Here is a 21,036-nt window from a genome sequence, read left to right as displayed (position 1 = left end):
CCCAGGGTCCTGGGCCTCCGCTGCCACTGAGTCGCTGGCACAGTTCCTCCCGGGGCCGGGTGCGGTTCCAGGCTTTGAACGGCACCTGGTAGGGCTGATCCCGTCCCTGGCATCGGGAGGGTTAGACCCAGGGTTGCAGGACACTGAGGTGCCAGAAAACTTTGGTAGAGTCGTGGCTGCGGCAGGGGACTGGGGACTGTTGGACGCACAGTGACTAAAATGCTTGACTCCAGTGCAAAAAGTTTTTTTAGATTTTGAAATCTAATGGATAGCTAGCAGGATTCGGGTCCCGTTTTGTTTAACGTGCAACTTTTAAATGGAAAGAAAAATCCTCTGGTTTGGAGGTGACAGTGGGAGGGACCTTGTTCACCAGAGCGAGCTCTGGGCCTGAACGTTGGTGGAGGCGGCACTAGTTAATGCTCATCAGGGGACAAGCAAACACTGAAGGGTTAGGCTCCACGAGAGCCTTGGGGGGGGGGGGGGGACAAGGAGAAAGTGCTAGAGAGCCTGTGGCGCTAACACATTCACTCATCCCCTACGTGGAAGGGTGGGGCGTGGCTTTCGATCAGCAAGCAGCGCACCTTGGAGGCGGTGCCTCGGGACTTGGGAGGGGAGAGGCGGAGCTTTGCAACATTTCCCCCACCCCTTTGAATGGGGCCCAAGCCCGTTGCTGCCCGACTCATGCTTGGACGCACTGGGGCAGGCCTCTTGCCTTTGAAAGATTTCTTCTGGGATCAGTTGAAGGAGGAGCAGGGCTCGGAGTGCTGCTTTGTCACTGTTAGAGATGGGCTTTCTGGGCAGTCAGGGCCCAGCAGGATGATGACAACAGAGGACAGGGCAGTTTCCAAAACAATTAAGGGATCTCCGGCACCTATAGCATGTGTATATCACAGATGTGCTGAAAATGATCTTTTCTTCTCACTGGAAACAACTGAAGAAGTTATACTGATCTGAAAAAACAGTTGTTTTGAACCCTTGTGGATCTTGGGAGCCTTACTCTGTAACCATGTGTGAGGATCGTAGGGAAGCTCTTGGGAGTCCACTTGTGGGAAGTAGAAGGTTCTGGAGCCTCGGGAAGGAGAGCTTCCCAGTGTGGGAGGAAGAAAGCTGGAGAAACAAACCTCCCCCCCCCCACACACACACGCAGTGAGTGTTGCAATAGGCCTTTAAATAGGGTGGGCTGGGTTTAAATAAACGGGATTCAAATGCATCGGGGAGGTTGGGTGTGGACGCTTTCCTGGAATCAGACACCTGCAAGCTGCAAGTTATCATTTCCTGATCCCAGCGGCGACCAGGCCAGACAGGCTGTCAGCAGAAGCCAATAGACAAGAGTTTTCTGTTCGTAGTCAGATCAGGAGCAAGCCCCAGTCCACTGGGTGGGGGCCTGAGGGTGTCCCTTTCTGGATCCGCAGGTAGGTCCTGGCAGAGTTCGCTTCGTGGTGCTGTGAACCCTCCGTGCTGCCCACTCTTTCCCTGAGCACGCCCAGGCCCACAGTTTTAAAGGGAAAGGATAAAAAGACAGGCTGCAGCTTGTGATGGGGTTTCAGGGTGGCCCAGTACCATCCAAGGGGCAGAAATGGGTGTGGCTTAGTGGTAGAAGTAGGGTATTTGCCTAGGGTGCTCCAAGCCCTGGCTTTTAGCCCCAACACCACAAACAAACAAACAAATAGACTCCTTGTTAAAACCAACGTCATTAATTGGGGCCCTGGGGCAAGAGCATGTTTCCATGCTAGACTACATGTTTTATCATGTGTCCACGGCCAAGGAGAGGCAGGGGCTGTGGCTTTCAGCTTCCACCCCATTTCCCACTAGTCTGTGCTAGGCAGTGGTGCAGTCCACCGGGCACTTGCTGAAAGGTGAGCCTGTACCTGGAGCTTTGCAGAGGGACGTGGGATTGGGTGGGAGGTGGCCTCCCCCAGCACGGCCTGAAGCATGTCCCATAGCCTGGGTTTCTAGCTGGCCACCATCCTGCTCAAATGCCTTTCTTCTACAAGGTATCTCTCAGCGGGGTTCTCCTTTTCATCACGAGCCCATGGTCTATGGGGCCCAGGCGCCCGCCCATCCTTGACTCTCAGGGCCACCTCCCATGGGGGTCACAAGAGGCTGAAGAGAAGAGCAGCTGAGCTCATTCTTGCACTGACCCCTTGAGAGGACCACAGGAGGCCACCCTGTTCATGAGGATTTAATGTGTGTGGGATCTCGCCCACCACTCCCAGGGGTACAGCGGGTTGCAACTGGTGTTTCTGTTCTGCAAGCCCTTTAAGGTATTTTACGTGAACTCTAAAAATAGAAACGATGAAAAAATGAAGAATTTCTAGAGACGAGTGTGTGTTTAGAGTGCTCTTTGCCGGGGGCTTGAATCAAGACCCACGTCAATTCTGGATTCAGATTCTTACACAGCTCATTCCTGAGCCGGCCTTTGAACAGCAAACAGCCCCCAAGAAACCATCCTGCCAATGCAGGATGACCTGCTTCTCTGCTTTTAAAATTCAGACAGAAAGACCTCTGGAGAGTAGAGTTGGGGCCATCCACCCACCCGGCCCCGGCACCCTTGCGTTTGGTGGGGTTTGATTCATGGAAAATGTTAAAAGTTAAAACATGCAACAAAAACCAAGCCCTTTTAATTAGGATGCTAATAGAGGCAAGAGCACAAAGGGATTTAGATCATAATCGCCCATGTCTTCAAGCCTGGCTTCTCGGAGACATCAGGGCAACTTAACGACAAAAAAGGAAAAATATTTTCCTGCTAGTGAGGTGCCGGAACCATCCCTAACACTGAACAGGGTGTGGTTGACCCTGCAAAGGCCCCTCCTGAATCGGGCTCCCTCCTGTGTTCCCTGAGATGCCAACCCCTGTTCCACCTGTGTAACTTATAGAGGGAAGCCTGGACTCCAGAAAAAGATCTGGAAGGATCCAGCATATCACAGCTGGGCATCTAGGCAGAGACACAGTCTCCATGCTGACTGTAAAAAGTTAATCGTCATTAATAGGTACTAATAAGTGTTACTAATTGTTAACACTAATTCATGTTAACTGTTTGCAGTAATCTACTTCCTCTTTCCTTTTGCTTCCTTGTTCCCTCACCCTCCTACCCTCCTCCTTCTCCTTTCTTCCTTCCCTTCTTTTCTTCCTCCCTCCCTTTCTTCCTATTCTTCCTTTCTTTTCTTCCATGCTAGCTTCAAATTCACAATCCTCCTGAGTATAAATGGCATGAATACAGGGCATCTAATTTCATCTTCAGAACCTCCTTGTAGTCCCTCTGAATGGGGAGGGACGGCAATGTGGTCACCCCGCTACACCGCTATAGCAGCCACCTTCTGCAGTTTGCCTCCTCAAGTCCCAAATACTCCCAGGTAGTACACCCTGCATGGGACACATCTCCAGGCTGCACTGACCTCTAGTGGCTGAGCTATGTCTCTACACCTCGGAACATCCTAAGGAGTCCTGTTCCCTTACAAGCACCCACCTACCCAGGTGCACAGAGATGGCAAGGACAACAGCCTCTGGGCTCCAGGCTGTGTCACCGAGAGCCACACTCCTGAGGCTCCTGTGCACGCCAAGGGGCACAGACCTGCACCTGAATGTGCAGTTCCATATTCAGGGGATTCCTGAGCCCCTTACAGCGTCAGAGCTGGTCTCTAGACTAGGGAAGGAAAGTGAAGGACCAAATCATGTGCCACAATACCCAGAAGGGCCAGGTGCTACACCAGAGGGGAACCACAAGGAGCAGAGCCGACTGGGACGGACTGGGAACTACAGAGCAACCAGAGCCCATCCACCCTGCCTGTGTCACAGGACCAACGGCGCCTGTGTTCCTGCCACTAGTGTTCCTGCCGTTATTATTTCCTGGGCCCCAGCAAATAGAACTCACGAGGTTTTCACGGAGAAGTAGCACTGTCTAGCTCGGCGATATTCCTTCCTTGCATACCTCCTGTTTGTGTGAAGACAGGTTTGTGTAAGGCTTGCTGTAGCATGGTAGTGGTGATTGTGAGGTGACCGTCTCCAGCTACCAGTGACACTGCGATTCTAACATTTTTACTTTCTGTACAACAAGAAGCTTTCTAAGTAAAATCTTCATGATTTGAAAAGAAAGCACAGGCCCATTGATGTGGCTGTAACTTCACCTTTTCTGAAGTTTATGATTGGGTCAGAGAGCATATTCACCAACCTGAGCGGCTTTCACCATCAGTTCCACAATATTTTCATCACCCCGGGAAACCTCAAGTCAAGTCTAATCTTCCACACTCTAATCCCCCTTTACCCTCAGACCTGCCAGTCCACCTCCTGTCTGGGTCTGTCTCTTCCAGAAGCTTCCTGGTAGTCTCTCAGTGCTTGCCAGTGCCAAGGCTCTGTCCCTCAGTCCTAATGTCCTTCCCTGAAGGCTTAGTTTCTGTGGCGTGGGTGTTTCCCAGTCCAATAAGCCAGTTATCAGTGGACTGGGGAATTGACTCTACTTATTAAAAATAATTATTATCATTATTAATTAATAAGTGTTTCTAATTATTAATAATTCATGTTGATTTTTGAAGTAATCTTCTTCCCCTTTCTTTTTGCTTCCTTGCTCCCCCTTTTTCTCTCCCCTTCCTTACTTCCTTCTCCTGTTCTCCTTCCTTTCTTCTTCCCTCCCTTCCTTTCTATTCTTCCTTTCTTCTTTTCTTCCTTCCGTGCTAGCTTCGAATTCACAATCCTCCTGCCTCAGGCTTTGAAGCGCTGGATTACACCACAACTGACTCTCTCTTACTTTTGAGCAAAAGGGGCAAAAAGAACAAGGTGCCTTTCTCTGCGCAAAACTGCACATAAAAATCTTCGAATGTGTTCTTCATTTTCCCACTTTTGACTTTATTGCTATGACTCTATCATCAATGGCTCACAGGGGACTTTCCTTGGGGACTTTCCGTTGTCCCTGATGAACACAGGGAGGGATGCTGAAGCTGGCCCAAAGCAGGCTGGTGGGATCTGAGGGGAGTCAGTTGCCTCTGCTTGGCTTCTTCCTGCCTCACCCCGTCAGCTGTTCTTGAAACTTGTGGCTGGACTTGGGAAACCATGGAGAACATAAAAATAGTCATATTGGGGCTGTATTTGAGGAGGACTCGGTGGGCCTTGCTTGTGGAGTAAAAGTGGGGACGTGAAAGGGACATCAAGAATACCTCACGTCTGGGATGGGGACAAGTAGCTGAATAAGATGCTATAGCTTTTCCTACCCTCCCTGTACCCCCATGACTAGCACACACTGGCATTTCAATCAGGAAGCGTTGTCTCTGCAGAAGCCCTGAAGGTGTCCGGTGACAATTCAGCCAGGAAGCTGGTTTGAGAGAATCAAGCACCCTACCCAGGAATGCAGAAGGTGGAGCAGCCCCCAGGGTCTCCTACCTGGGTGTTCTGACACCCTACTTCGTTCTGGAAGAAAGACATGGCTGGGTGCATGCCCAGCTGTGGGGATCCTTTCTTGATTCCTTTGGCTCAACTTGTAGAATTTCTGAAATATAGGTGATGTGGGCAAGAATAGTTTTCACAGTGATTCTACAGAGGAAAGGAAAGTATGGGGAAGGTAAAGCTGACACTCAAATCTGAATGAATTTGTGTGTGTGTGTGTGTGTGTGTTAAGGTCTCACGTAGCCGAGTCTGGCTGCACACTCACTCTGAAGCTGAGGATGACCTTGAACTTCTGATCCTCCTGTTTTGAAAGCATCCGGGATTGCACCCATTCGCCACCACACTTGGTTTATACTAGAGGCATAAACCAGGGTTTCTTGCATGCTAGGCAAGCCCTCCACTGATGGAGTTATATCATTAAATGATAAAATAACATGAGAGCCACAGAGAGAGCTCAGCAGTTAAGAACTGCTCTTCCGAGAAGAGCCAGGTTCAGTACCCAGCATCCAGATCCCGTGCACAGCTCACACCTGTCTGTAACTCCAGCTCCATGGAACTCCATGCCCTCCTCTAGACTACTCAGGCACTGCCACCACACACAAACACAAACACACGTGCGCTCACAAAAGCTCACGCACCTGGTGGCACAGGTCTGTGATCCTAACTACTTGAGAGGCTGAGACAGGAAGATCAAGAGCTGAATGCCAACTTGGGCCAGAGTGAGACCCTGTCTCACAAACAACAAAAGCTAAGAGAGGACTGAGGTGTCTGGCTCAGCAGTGGTTCACTTGCCTAGCCTGAGAGAGGCCTTCATGCTAGGTACAAATAAAAATACATGAAAAGAGCCATAGTGCTCTGACCCCGAAGTTGGAAACCACTCCTGTTGCTGCTGCCTCTCTTAGTCCCCTTCCTGGGACACAGGAGGCCAAGGCATGGTGGAGGAGGACAAACGCTTGTGAGAGGTCACCTCCAGCGAACAGTGACTGAACACTTCTGGCTGTTTGTGCCTCTGATACGACGGAATGTCCTCCCCCATCTCTGCACTGCTGTGTTCACAGCTCTTAGTGAGAGAGTCCAGCTGCCCTCCAGGGATGTGTTAGAGACAGAGCACAGGCCTCCTGGCTTCGGTCACAGGGAAAGGACGTTTGCCAAGTACAGGGGACAGCCAACCTCTCCGAGATGCTGGGACAGAGCATGTGATCAGATTCAATGGGCTGCCTGGCTGTCAGCACGAACAGAGCTCCTTGAAAAAGAAAGCCCCGGATTAAAAAAAAAAAACAAAAAACTGTGGGGTTTGGGTTTGGGCCATGCATGGCTTTCCAGCAAGAAATACCAGCTCCAAAGAGCCACCGGTGCTTAGCGGCTCCATGTTGCAGATACCCCCACCCCACCCCAGAAAGCTGGGGAGGCCCTCTACCCATGAAGACTCATCCTCACGGAGTCTGCAGAGGGCACTGAAATATGGGCAGTGGGAGATCCCTGGGCCCTCACCAGCACTGCTGGCAGAGGCCACGGTCCCACAGGGCACAAACAATGAGTCAGGCTGAGGTGGAATGCCACTGAGCATGCTGAGATCCGCAGCTTGGAAGGGGAGCTCAGACCCTGCCCTGATCAAAAGCGAAGAAGATGGATTAGGACACTACAAATAGGCTAGAGCCCCCAGCCAGCCTTTGGGGGCCAGGAGGTATGTGTTCTGAGTGCTCGCAGAGCCAGAACGGCGTAGCCAAGTTGACAACCATAGCAAGCTATCACATGCCTTGTGAGGGAGAGGGGGACCCAGGAAGGTATTGGCAGAGCGATTGGTTCCTTCAAATTCTGATTTCTGTGACTTCTGTTGCAGTTGGTTGATTGGCTTTTTGTTTGTTTGTTTGTTTGTTTGTTTTTGTGTGGTTGAGGGCCCCCTGGTCTCTCTGTCCATGGAACCCACTGGTTCTGGCCTCCTAGAACCAGCAGTGAACATGTGTGCTGGGCCTATGTTCCTGTCCTCTGGGAAGACGCTGGTAGCAATCAAAAGTCCTGGCTGTAAGGTTAAAGAGACAGCTCAGCAGCAAAAAGCACATGTCGAAGAGGACCCGAGTTTAGTTCCCAGCACCCACACTGGACAGCTCACAATCATCTGTAGCTCTAGTGCTAGGAGATCTAACACCCTTTTCTGGCCTCCTCGGGCACTTGCATGCGTGTGGCCCACAGACAGACAAACAAGCACGCACACGCACACACACACACATAAATTAACATGATTTTTAAAACAGTTCTCATGGTGAGTTCACGCAAGTCTCTCTTCTCTCTGTGACCTCCATCACCATCTTTTGTATCCTGTGTAACAAAGCCTCACACTTCTGGGGTTTAGCACGACGGTCCTGGATTATTTTATGGTCCTGGGGTTGGACCGTCTGCAGTGGGTCTCAGCCAATGCAGAATGCATTCGGGTGTTAGGAGTGCCACGTCCCTTTCTGGAGCCTGAGAATGAACACCTTTTTTTGTTCAGCTTTCTGAAGCCACTTGCACTCCTTGGCTCCTGGCTCCTTCTTCCATTTTCCAAACCAGCTGTGGCCAGTTGAGTCTTACATTTTATCTTTCTGAAGTTGGCTTCTGCCTCCCTCCTCTACCTGTAAAGATTCTTCTGGACCCTTGCTCTAGCTGCAGAACAGGGTACTCTCCTATCTCACAGTCAGCTGTCGGGCAACCCATGCTCCCCCTGCGGGAGGGACTCTTGGCTCTATTTCAGCTCAGGTTTGAGACACCAAGGCGTGGACACCACCTAGAGGCACAGAGGAGAAAGCTGCATGTGCTCCCTAGAGCAGTGTGAGGACCTGGTGAAGAGAAAGAGGGGTCACTGACTACAGACAGGTCTGTCCCTGGGATGGGGGCTCTCACAGACCATCGGAATCTTCTGGAAGCATGCCGTTTGAACAGGGCTTCTCAGGGTAATCTGGTCAGTTAGCTGTGAGAGGCCATGGGAACAAGATGGAGGCAAGGAGTCCCGAGCACCACAGCTTGTGTGGACTTCTTTGTTGCGATGGTTCAACCTGGAACTCAGAGCTTCCAGGCAACTAACTCTTGGGTGGGGGGCATTTCTGAGAAGCTGGGACAAATGAGCAGGGAGAGCATGTGACTGAGATACAGGAGGAACTATGTGGGGGAGCTAGAGTGCTCAGGAGAAGCAGGCCTGTCCCCAAGGGCGGATGTCATTGCAACTGGTTGTGTCACAGGCATTTCTTCCAAGGACAGGCTCTTCTCCACTAAAAAGGAGAAGGAATCTATTGGCTTCCCTTCCCCTTCTAGCATGAGTTGCCTACTGTCCTTTCTGTACTGGGGAAAGAACACAAGACCCCTATGTCAAACTGTAAGCTTCTGGAGGGTGGGGGCAGTCACCTCTTAAGGAGATGGTGGTTCCCGAACCACTCTGGGAATGTGGGCGTCTGCTAAACTGTAGTTAAAGAACCCTCCTTCAAAAGGACAGCTGTACCCAACTGTACCTTGGTCCTGGGCATCCTCAGGAGTGTCTACAGGGTGACCGGCAAGGGCACACATGCAGTTCAAAGCCTAGAACAGAGGAAGAAGCAGCGCAGACCAGCCCCATTGCGTAGGCCACCCACACAAGCTCACATCCTGAGTTCGCTTTAAATGCCTGCTCCAGGGCTGGCAAGATGGCTCAGCAGGTCACGACGGCCCCAGCCTGAGGATCTGAGCTGAACTCCCAGGACACACACGGTAAAGGGGAGAACGGACTCCAGCAAGTCGGCCTCTGGCTTCCACACGTGCATCCTTGTAGGCACGCACACACCCATAAACAAAGAAAGCAATGTAATTTTTAAAATCTGCTCCAAGCAACGTGAGAGCTGCCTCAGCAGCCGGAAACATCTCAACGCCCTGCCCAGCATGAGCCTTGAGTTGACCGATTTTTGACAGGGAGGTAAGGAGCATCCCCAATGCTTCTTCCCCTGACATAGGCAAATGTCCATGCAGGTAGCATTGTCAGTCAAAAGCCTGCCTTCTAGAAAGTCACAGCCAGAGAAACAGCTGGAGCCAGAGATAAGGGGCAAACAATTCCTTTGGCAAAGCAGAATGGCAAGGATTGGGCGGCTGGGGAGAGGACATAAGACCCCTGTGTCAAACTGTAAGTTTCTAGGGGGTGGGGATCACCTCTTAGGGAGCCGGTGGTTCTCAAACCACTCTGAGAATGTGGGCATCTGCTTCCAAACTCTGGTTAAAGAACCTTCAAAAGGAGAGTAATTTCCCCCTGGGAAAGCGTAATCATAGGCCAGCTCTCTGCTCTCACAGTACTGAAGTTAAACTCTGATCAGAGACGGGAAAACCCTGACTCAAGAAAGTAAACTAAGATTAAAAGCACCCCCTTTGTATCCAGCAGAAGTAAATGAATCTTTCCTGAAAGAGAGAGCGATCCCAGTGAGATCTCGACCAAGCGTGGTCTAACGTGAATTCAAAGAAAATGAGCTGGAGCGATGCCGTGGCAGTTAAGGGTGTTCGGGCTCTTACAGAGCTCTGGGTTTGGATCCCAGCCCCACAGAGTAGCACACGACCATCTGTAATTCCAGTTTCAGGGGATCCAATGCCCTCTTCTGGCCCCTACAGACACCTGCACACGTGTTGCAGATACCTACACTCAAACACACACATAAAATGAAATAAAATAAAATAGGCCAAGTGTAGTGGCCCTAATCTTATCACTCAGGAGGCAGAGGCAGGTGGATCTCTGTGAGTTCAAGGCCAGCCTTGAACTACATATTGAGTTCCAGGACGATCAGAGCTGGAAATGGTCTCAACGTAGTGAGACCCTGATACAAAAATAAGTAAACAAATATAGACAGACAGACAGACAGATAGATGATTTCAGTTGGAGTCAGTGTGAGCTGCTGCATCTATAATTCCCTTCGTTTGTAAAATTAATTTTATGTGTATGGGTGTGTTTGCCTGCAGGTGTGCCTGTGTGTACCTGGTGCACATGAAATCAAGAAGAGGGCATTCAGTCTCCTGGGACTGGAGTTACAGGCAGCTGTGAACCCTGATGTGGGTGCTAGGAGTTGAACCGGGGTCCTCTGGAGGAGCAGTCAGAGGTCCCGCTGCTGAACCATCTCTTCAGTCCCTTTTGGTCTTTCTTAATTTACCATAAAGCACTGGAAAGTTCCAAGGCTGGGAGCCCAAGGGGGACCTTGGGCCCTGAGGCTCAGGAAGGCCTCGGGAAGGCATCCCATGGGAGGCAACAGAATGGCTTTCCTTGCTGGATGGCATAGTGATCTGGAAGGGAGGGTGCGCCTGGCAGTCCCTTGCAGGTCCCAGCTGTCTTCCAGAGAACCCCTGCAGCACACACAACTCCAGGCCTTGTCTCCCTCTGGGCAGCTCCGAGATTCCCAGCTCCGCTTTCAGCAGCAGTTTCTGGAGGCCTCAGGCGGGAGCTGAACAGAGTAACTCTAGCTACAAGGCAATCCAATGTTCTCCCTCTTCTGCCCTCCACAGGCATCCACACATATATGGCAAACACACAGATACACACGTACAATAAAATAAATCTTGTAAAATAATAAAAACAAATCTTTAAAAATGAAGAAGTAGCCCAATTTCATTCTCTATATATGTATATACATAATCCTTAGTGTGTGTGTGTGTGTGTGTGTGTGTGTGTGTGTGTGTGTGTGTATGTGTGTGTGTTTTAGGAAACATATACAGTAGTAGGTTTCTGTATGTATTTTTGAAAGGTTTTTGATGTCATTTATTCCTCCCCATTCTTCTCAACCCAGTATAACATTTCTGGTTCCATTATTCTCCTTTAACCCTTTACATTAGTGCATTCTATTGCCCCTCTATTACACATCGCTCTCCATGGCTCCTTAGAAAGTTCCTGGCCTCTATTGATACTCCAAGTGAAACACACGCATAACAGCTGAAGATTCCAAGCTAACAGCCGTAGATGAGAGAAAACATGGGGCGCTTGTCTTTCTGGGTCTGAGTTACCTCATTCAGGACGATTGTTTCTGACTCCACTCGTTTATCTGCAAATTACATAATTTATTTTCTTCTTCATGGCTGTATAATATTCCATTGTATAAAGATAGCACATTTTCAATATGCATTTATCATGATAGATCTATAGGCTGTTCCCATCTCCTGGCTATTGTGAGTAGAGAGGCAATGAACATAGTATCTCTGAAGAAGGATGTGGAGTCCTTGGGTACATGCCAGAGAGAGGGTAGGTGAGCCGTATGGCAGGTCTGTTGTTAGCTTTCTGGGGGACCTCCACACTTGTTTCCATGGTGACTGCATCACCACCGGTTAATAAGTGTCCCTTTTCCCTGCATCAGCGCTAGCACTGTCGTGCCCCTTTCCCCACAGACACCTTAGTATTTGCCAGCATTTTCCTTAACCTCGTTATTTCTAACTTGGATAAAACGAAACTTCAGAGCAGCTTTGTATGGATTTCCCTGATGGCTGAGGATGCTCAACATTTTAAAAAGTGTTTCTTAGTAATTCACACCTCGTCTTTTGAGAACTTTGTTTAACTCCTCCTCCTTCTTCTTTGAGACAAGGTTTTTCCATGTAGCTCTGGCTGGCCCGGAACTCACTCTGTAGACCAGGCTGGCCTTGAACTCACAAAGATCCATCTGCCTCTGCCTTCTGAGTGCTGGGATTAAAGGCATACGCCAGCACTGCCCCACGAGAACTCTGTTTAATTCTATGCTCATTTAAACATTTTTGCTGGTTTTCTTGTTTGAGATTTTTATCTTTTCATATATTCTACATACTGACCTCTGTCAGACATCTAGCTGATAATGTTTTTGTTGTTGTTGTTGTTCATTTGTTTGCTTTCATTCTGTATCCTTTTCTATGCAGAATTCTTTCAGTTTTATGAAGTGTTGTTTATTCATCGTTGGCCTCTATGCCTGCACTACTGGGGTTCTGTTCAGAAAATCCTTTTGTTGTGCCAATGAATTCAAGCATATTCTCTGCTATCTCCTCTCTCGGGGGCAGGGTACTGTCTAAAGTTGAGGTCTGTGACCCATTCAGAGTTGCGTTTTGTGCAGGGTGAGAGGTAAGAACTCAGGACCCAGTTTCATTCTTCTGCGTGGAGCTGCTTGGTTTGACCAACACCAGTTTCTCCTTGGAGACAAAACAAGCTCGGTGTGAGATCAAGCACAGCACAAGGAAACGCTGCAGCAAGTAAGCTGTCTGAAGAACTTCATACTTTATTATGCACTCCCTATAAATAGAACCCCCAATTAGTGTTTGCACTGTCAGCTAGGAACTGCTAGCATAAGGATTTATGCAAAGCATAATACACACAGTAGCTTACTACTTTGAAAACAAGTGCAGTCCAGCTATGGAGAGAGAAAAAAAAAACACAACTGGACTCTAAATTACACAGGATAGTGGCAAGACTCCCCACCACTTGGAAATGTAAAACATTTGACTTAAAATGCTGCCATCGCGACACACAAAATAGCTATTATAAATGCGCAGGGATCTATTTCATGCCTTCCAAGCTCACATTTTAATGGTCAGACCTAGCAATCCCAATTGTTACACATCAGAATCAAGTCTCAACCAATTCATAGGAAAGGAGCCTGTGCACATTTATTGATCAGTTCCTGTCCTTAATGGCTCCCCTGCAAGTCATACAGCAATGGGCCTCACCAGGAGCAAGAAATGCCACTGTCCCTCCTGCACAGCAGTTACTTGTTCCCGCTGAGCCTCAGTGATGAGTGCCCACGCCACTCATCCAGAGTGACAGAGTGACCTAAGCACCAGACAGCCCATTATAAGCAGTTTCTCAGGGGAAAAACAAAACCTCACAAATTAAATAGAAGAGCTTTCCAAGACAAATTACAAAACGCCATTAAAAACTACCTTCAATTCCACTCTCCATGTGTCTGGCAAAGTGACTTGCAGTGGCCTTTGGGCACCCTGGTGACTCCTGATTCGATGGCACAGGGGTGCGAGTACAGGCGTGCTCCGCCAGCCTCCTGAAGCACACCGATGCTAGGCTCTACAGTCGCAGGCTGGTTCTGAAACCCCAGGCGAGTTGTCTAGCCAACTGCTGAGATCATCTTAGGGGCTAGGAACAAGTACGAGGGGCTGGAGAGATGACTCAGCAGCTAAGAGCACCTGCTGCTCTCCCTGACGACCTGGGTTCGTTTCCCAGTGTCCACATGGCGGCTCACAGCCCTGCGAAACTCCAGTTTCAGGAGATCAGATGCCCTCTTCTGACCAGCGTGGGCAATGCACACACATGGTGACCGTACATAGAAGCAGGCAAAACCGCTCATACCCATAAAATATGAAAAAGAACTGCTGGAGGGATGGTCCAGCCGTTAAGAGCACTTGCTCCTCTTGCAGAAGACCTGAGTTTGGTTCCCAGCACCTACCTCAGCGGCTCACAGGTGCCTGGGACTCCAGCTCCAGGGGATCTGATGCCCTCTTCTGGTTTCCTCAGGCACTGCACTCATGTGCACACTCCCCCCCCCCAAATATACATTAACTTAAAAATAAAATAAATCTCTTTTTTAAAAAGTTCTGGGTTTGTTTATTTTTTTGCTTTGTTTATCTCAAAGGACAATGTAATGTTTTTTTTTATTTTTTTGTGTCCCTTTAGTTCTCTTTTTATTTTATTCATCTAAAATTATTTTCCTTTTTATTTCAAATGATTTCCCCATTCTCCCAATGTGCAGTTTCCCTCTCGTTGGCTCATTTGTTTTCGAGCTCTGAATCATGCTGTCCTTTCACAGCCTCGTCATTTTCATGGTTTCCCTGGCTCCAGTTTCCACTGCGGGATGGCCTGTGTTTCCGCTCTGTTCCACGTCTAGGCTGGCAGTCAGCTTGCTGTGTGCCTCTACTACCCACACAGGCTGTTTGCACTGGAATCTGTGAAGCCAAAAAACAAAAAAAAACAAAAAACCAACCCAACAATTGCAAGTTCCCTTCCCTGGAACTAGCTACATTTCGGTTGCTCATGGCCGCATGTGGTTACTGGGTGTATCTTATAGGACAGAGTAGCTGTGGAACGCTTCTGTGATTCTGGAAAGCTCTGTTCAGTGTGGTGTTGCTCTACAGAGCCTAAGGCTTCTCCTAAAGCCTTAGACTCTTTACATGGAGTCTGACTACCATCATCCTGAGTACAGTTCATTTCTACATGGGACGCTTCCTCTGTTCTCAGGGATCACAGGGACCATGAAGACTTTGCTGGCCATGGCTGCCTGTCACGTGTATAGTCAAACACAACCCCACCTCTGATCTCCACTCCCCATTCGCTGTTTTTTTTTTTTTGTTTGTTTGTTTGTTTTGTTTTGTTTTCATTCTTTCCTTTGTCATTCTCCCACACTCAAAAGGCTCTTATCCTGGAGATCTGTCTTGTCTGCCACCTCCTCCCTCTTCCTTACCTCTGGATGGCCCCATTCCTTTGCCTCTGTGGTTCCTGTTCTTCTTCAAGTAGACTCTTCTGGAGAATTGAGCAAGAACGAATCCTCAGAAAAGAAACCATGCCTGGGCTCCTCTATGCCCAGACTGTCCGTATTGTCAGATCTTGCTCCCGAAGCCACCAAGAACCACAGATCAGGAAGTTCCCTCCTCAGCTGGGTACAGGGTTCATGAAAGCTGCTCCTAGCACCCGGCTCTCAAGAGGCCACTGGCATCTTACTTTTTCATCCTTTCCATGCCCAAACCTCCTCCGGCATTCTCTGCACAACCTCTCACTTCTCCCGAAGCTCGCTGCTGCAGTTCCCCAAGCCCCTTGCTCTGGTTCACTGGCCCCAGCCCTTCACTTCCTCCACGAGCCCTACGGGCTCCCCGACTCCATCCCTCTCTCCCTTGCATTGACTGGCTGGCCCCAGCCCCTCACCTCCCCTGGACTGTGTTAGGATTCTCATCTCTACTGCTCATGAGCTTATTCCTCAGCTCCCCGAGCCCAGTGTTTACTCCCCCATGCCACCCCTGAGACCCCAAAGATCCTGAAGATTGTCACCCCTCCGTGGTCTACCCTCCTCAGATGCCTTTCTAGGTTATAAACTTCCTCTCCCGATAACCCCAAGGCTTACCAGAAGGCCTTCTCGCCAGTCCCCTGGCCCCGGTAAGTATGTGGTACATGGGTAATACATGGGTTTTCATCACCAGATCTTCATGGGCCAGATCTGCTGGTCATGAGCCTCTATGCCTGGCTATGTGGGGAGCTAAAAGGGTAGGAAAAAAGTAAGGCGACAACCACCGTCCTTCGAAGTAAAGAAACTAAGGCTCTGAAAGCTTTCACGGACTTGTCAAGGTCACCTAGCGGGTGAAACTCAGCCTAGACAAGCTCAGGGACAGCAGTCTGTCCCCAAGTGGACACAGACAGAGGTACAAAAAAAGAAAGACCCCGCCCTATGGCCGCAAGTGTGCCGGAGCTTGGCAGCGTGCCGGATAGGGAGAAGGGTAAGGTGTAATAAGACCCCAACGGGCCATGCCGGAGTGTGACTTCGCTTCCTGTGCTACCACCCACCGCCACAAGGTGGCGCACCCGTCAGCACGGAAGCCAGCATCCTACCTAACTGTTTCAGAACTTGACTGAGGGGAACTTGCAGTTTACTTGGGCCGGCTCTCTCACCTCGCCCCTCTGCACTGGCTCGCTACTCGCCAGCTCCAACCCCAGGCTGGCGGCTCGGGGACTGTTTTCTGCTACCCCCGTGAGGCCTGGCAAGGCTGTACGGAAGAGCCTCTATTCCAGGGGCGGAGTCTCCAAGGGTCGCAGCCAGAGTGGGGGTGCATAGTGGAGAGCCCAGAGCAGAACCCTCCACGTGTCACATCCATGTTTCTTCCATCCAAGAGTCCCGATAGCCTCTTGTCACGCTGTCATGGGAACAACCTAGAACAGGAGTGTACCTAACACAGCTGGGTTGGGGCTATTTCCTGAAAAACAAGCTGTTACGTTGGTGAGACCGTTCACATCTGAGGACCTTTTTTATTTTATAAGAAAATATGTAAATTAGGTTTCTAGATGACATCTGTCCATTTACTGGGCCCCTGCTCACCGAGTGCCTATGAGGAGAGGAATAGGCACTGTGCGAAGACGCCCATTCGTTGCTTGGCACCATCAAGACTGCAGCACTGGCTGCCCAGGCTCCCTGGTCCCCTACGCTGTCTTGGAAGCCCTGATCTCCCCCACAGGCTGCTGCTGCTTACCTACTCGTTGGGAATGGAACGGATACCGAGATCCCCAGTTGCCTTACAAAGGGCAGTTCATTACTGCACCTTACTGAACGTGGAAATGAAGGTTCTGGGAAGGTTCTCGACCTGTGGGTCGTGACCCCTTTGCCATCACACATCAGAGATCCAGCATATAGATGTTTATATTATGATTTGTAACACTAGCCAAGTTAAGGTTATGAAGTAGTGACAAAATAATCTTATGGTTGGGGAACATGAGGAACTGTAATAAAGGGTTACAGCATTAGGAAGGTTGAGAACTACTGTTCTGAGGGTCTGGCTGGCCTCAAACTCTGACAGATCCTTCTGCCTCTGCCTCCCAAGTGCTGAGATTAAAGGAATGTGCCCCCCACCACCCAGAAAACATGAGTGAGATTTTCTTCCTCTCTCTCTTTCTTTCTTCTTTCTTTCTTTCTTTCTTTCTTTCTTCCTTTTGGCTTTTTGAGACAGGGTCTCTTTGTGTAGCCCCTCCTGTCTGGAACTCACTCTGCAGACCAGGCTGGCCTCAAACTCTCAGAGATCCACTTGTCTCTGTCTCCTGATTGTCTTTTTATAAGAACCAGACAGATAGCTGGGCAGTGGTGACTCACACCTTTGATCCCAGCACTGGGGAGGCAGAGGCAGGTGGATCTCTGAAGTTTGAGGCCAGCCTGGTCTACAGAATGAGTCCCAGGATAGCCAGGGCTATACAGAGAAGCCCTGTTTCGAACAGCCTGTCCCCAAAAGAAGAACCATGCAAATTAGACTGGAGCTGGCCCATAGGACCCCTCTGGCCTTACTGCTTCTGTAAAGACCTTGTCTTCGGATGCAGTTGTGTTCTGAGGTCTAGCGGATTAGGACTTCAATATCCAGAGTTATGAAACACAGCCCAGACCATGATAACTGTTGGCAGGCAGTGAGGAGCCATGGGTGTGAGGAAACTCTGAGTGGCTCCTCATGATGGGGGTCATGGTAGCCTCAAGCTCTCCTGGGGGCAGTGTCTGTCCAAGTATGTCTTCTAGAATGTACCTTATTGACCAGTTTTGTTCCCCACCAGGCAATGTCTGGGAGTGGGCACCCAGTGGATGTTTGTAGACAGAAGGAGAGTGATTAGAGACCCTGGGAAGGCCCTAGAGGTCTGGCTCCATTGCTGGGCTCCTGACTATCTCCTCATCCTGGCCACTCATGCAAAGAATGTTTCCTGGGCACACCCCCCCCCCCGTGTTATGCAAGGGCGGGGGGCTATTGCAGTATCTGTTGGCTCCCTTCCAGATGGAGCGATGCTATGATCTCAGGTGGCTCAGAAGGCCCAGCAGCGCCTAGGCTCCCCTCCTCTCCCCACTGCCACCAGTGCGCGAGGGCTGAGCCAGAAAACTTGAGATATGCTACAGGGATAAGACTAAGGAGGATTCTCCCCTGGGGTCAGGGGCTGAGGGAGGGACCTGTCTACAGAGGAACAGGAAGTCAGAGAGAGCAAGTGGAATGGAGGGGCAGGGCTTCCTGTAACACCCTGCACAGGGCATTTCTGCAGCTGCACTGGCCAGCTTCAGGATATCCTGTGTGATAATAAGGATCTGCCTGCCATGTCATCCTCATGAGAGCTGTGAAGGAGCATGTGTCAGGGACTTACCTTTTTCTGCCTTAATTACTTTTCTATTGCCTTGATGAGACATCATGACTAAGGCAACTCACAGACAAATGTTTAATTTGGGGCTCATATGGGTTAGTCCGTGACAGTCACGGTAGGCAGCAGGCACGAATAGTGCTGGAGAAGTGGCTGGGAGCTTACCCCTTGAGACACAATCATGAGGCAAAGAGAAAGTCAGCTGGGAATGGCGTGGGCTTTTGAGACCTCAAACCCAGGGACACACCTCCTCCAGCAAAGCCACACCTCCTAATCCTCCCCAAACAGTGCCACCAACCTAGGCGTCTATTCTCATTCAAACTGCCACACCTTCCATCCAGAGCCCACTCATATAAAACCAGCACCAATCATAAAACCATTCTCAGGGCGGACACCTCCAAAACAATCACACTGGTACACCGGGGATTAAGCTTGCAATTCAGCGACGTTGGGGACACATTTCAACTCTAGCAGCGACGGACACCTACACAAACGCACTGAGCCTTTCCTTGTAGAAGCTTCCCCGGCTGAGTTCCTCGGAGAGGGATCGGGAATGACTCCCGAGAACTCTGGCTGCATGCGAAGCTAGAACCATTTTCTGACTCAGCTGGGAAAGGCAGGCTTTGCAGGGCTGAAACTTTAGAGTTAGCCTGGAAGGCTGGGCAGGGTTAGAGTGGTGACCCCTCCCTCTCCCCCACCGGGAGGATATGGCCTAGGCAATGGCTTGGAGGCAGGAAAGCAGAACTTGTGTTTTGGGGGAAATCAGGGCCCCGTTTTGCTCGAGGACAAAGAGGAAGCAGGAAAAGCCAAGAGGTAGGAGGAACCAGCAGGATTGGCATGGTGTTGCCCGGGATGCCGCACAAAGGTGACTCAGAGGAGGTTCCTGCCCAAAGTAGCTCTCATCTTGCCAAGACCAAGCCCTGCGGGCAGCTTAGCAGGGCGCTTCACACTGCCAGCCAAGAGCCGTGGAATACACCCCACACACATGAGACCATTGCTTCTCATTCTTCAGAGAGAGCTCACCCACTGGCGCCCATCTGAGTGCCCGCCCCTGACCCTGATACAAAGGCCTGTCTGGAAGGTAGGCATTCCAGGGAGCTCCAGGAGTCCTTGAGCTGGGGTGCTTGAGACAAATGGTGGGGGCCATTTCTGGACTGAGAGGGTTGGAGGTGAGGCAGGCAAAGCATCAGGCGGGCCCAAGCCTAACGCTCTGGCTCCACCCTCCGACGCTGAGCTTGCTAAGGTCGCCACCCACCCTGCAGCTGGACTCCTAGGTCGGACCTCACAGGGTGCTGATGGTTGGTTCTCCAACCATGTTAGGGCCTGGGCTTCTGGAGGATGCTGTCTTTACCTGGTTCATCAGTTATCTTCCTGGGAGCCTGGCAACCCTTGTTTCTGAAAGGCAAATCCAAAGGGGAAGGGGTCTACCGGAGCATCTCAGTTCCTGAGGGTAGTGGCCGGCCTGCAGCAGGCTTCCTATCTCTAAGGTGACATTTAAAGGTGTGTGGAACCATTCTCGGGTAGGTACTAAGTGGGGACTAAGAGAGGAGTTGCCCACTGCCCCTCCCGGAGCAGGTATCATATCCTTTTCCCGGTGTGGAGCTGTGCTCTGAGTCCAGTCTGGCGAAGTATTTCTACTCCAAGTGCGGGTCACCACTGGCAGCAACTCCAGCACACCCGAGCGAGGCGACAGTGGCGTGCGTGCTTGTGCGCGGTTGAGTCCGTGGCTGCGACTGGCAGGAGGCCGCGCGTGCGCGTGGATACGCGCGGCGAGGACCCACGTGGGCCACCCAAACAAAGGCGGCGCCGCGTGATCGGGCGCGCGCGCGCGTGCGCGCGAGCCGAGCAGGGAGGGCGGGGAGGCGAGGGGAGGGGCGGGGCGGCGGCTGCGCAGGCCCGGCCGGGGGCGCGCAGACTCCGCGCAGCAGGACGTGAGCGCGCGACGCGGCGCCGCCTCCGCGCTCGTGGCCGGCACCCGCGGGGCCGCGTAGTCCCCGCTCCCCGGCGCCGCTGGGCTCCCGGGAGAGCGGCAGGTGCAGCGGGGCCGGGTGGCCGGCCAGGGGGTCGCCGCAGCAGCGGGTGGATGAGAGTTGGCCCCGATCTCCCCACAGGGTAAGCGGCACGCGCGCGGACTCCCACACGGACCTGGAGACGCTCGCCACGCTCTGTCCCGGCCGTGGGGCTGCGACCCCGTGCGCTTTAATCGGTGGCCCACTGCGGCGACCCTCCCTTCGGGGACCAGCGCGGGCGTGCCCCGCACACACGCCCCCGGGGCGCGCGTCACGGCCGCCCCTAGAGTGTACCTCCGGCACTGTGCGGGTCAGGGTCCTGGTGGGCGAGAGGCCAACGTCGACCCGACGCAGGGCCAAAACTAGGATGTGGGGCTGTCATTAGATGGGTTACGATGCCTAGGCCGCTCGCGGAGGGGGACAGGATGAGGGCGCAGCAAATGTCGTCCTACTGACCCACTCTTGGGGGTTGTGTGTTTGGTGGTGGTGGTGGTTGCAAAGGAGGTGGATCTCTCCAGGCTGCTGTGGTCCAAGAGATGACCCGGGGAAAAGTTGTGGACGCTTGTGTCTCTTTTTACACCCTGCTTTCTGTGTGTCAGTTTCTTTCATTTGGACAGTAGCCTGTGGGATCCTGGGGACAGTTGGCACCTGGGCTGGAGTTTAGGCCTATGTGTTTATACAACCATTGAGGTGGGGTGCTGTGTGGCAGTCCCAGCCTAAGACCTTACCTGTCTACAGCAGGGTCAGCACCTCTGAAGGGTGGAGAGGCCAATTTGAGTGTTGGTTCCCCTGACCCTACCTGTGGCCAGAGTGAGGAGCAGGCTCACAGGGCCAGAGACAGAAGCTGGTACACTAGGTAGGAGA

At 51.3% G+C, this 21,036-nt stretch overlaps 1 protein-coding gene and 1 long non-coding RNA gene across 2 annotated transcripts in view; one reads left to right on the top strand and one right to left on the bottom strand.

Annotated features, from left to right (window-relative positions):
- Positions 1 to 13,908: 13,908 nt before the first annotated feature.
- On the bottom strand, positions 13,909 to 15,740 carry LOC132655993 (uncharacterized). Its single transcript, XR_009593948.1, has 3 exons — positions 15,420 to 15,740; positions 14,766 to 14,824; positions 13,909 to 14,250 (listed from the first exon to the last, which is right to left on the bottom strand). It is a non-coding gene; the product is annotated as an uncharacterized LOC132655993 (long non-coding RNA).
- A 4,367-nt stretch (positions 15,741 to 20,107) lies between these two features.
- The window catches only part of Gramd4 (GRAM domain containing 4), a 75,877-nt gene continuing 74,948 nt past the window's right edge, over positions 20,108 to 21,036 (top strand). Inside the window, exon 1 of the mRNA XM_021659082.2 lies at positions 20,108 to 20,275. Coding sequence (XP_021514757.1) covers positions 20,247 to 20,275 — 29 coding nt within the window. The 5' untranslated portion in view covers positions 20,108 to 20,246. The remainder of the gene's footprint in view (positions 20,276 to 21,036) is intronic.

This window comes from Meriones unguiculatus, chromosome 8 (genome assembly GCF_030254825.1).
Source record: "Meriones unguiculatus strain TT.TT164.6M chromosome 8, Bangor_MerUng_6.1, whole genome shotgun sequence".
NCBI classification, from domain to species: Eukaryota; Metazoa; Chordata; class Mammalia; order Rodentia; family Muridae; genus Meriones; species Meriones unguiculatus.
The sequence above is the reverse complement of the archived record's forward strand: the minus strand, read 5'-3'. Positions and strand labels throughout refer to the sequence as shown.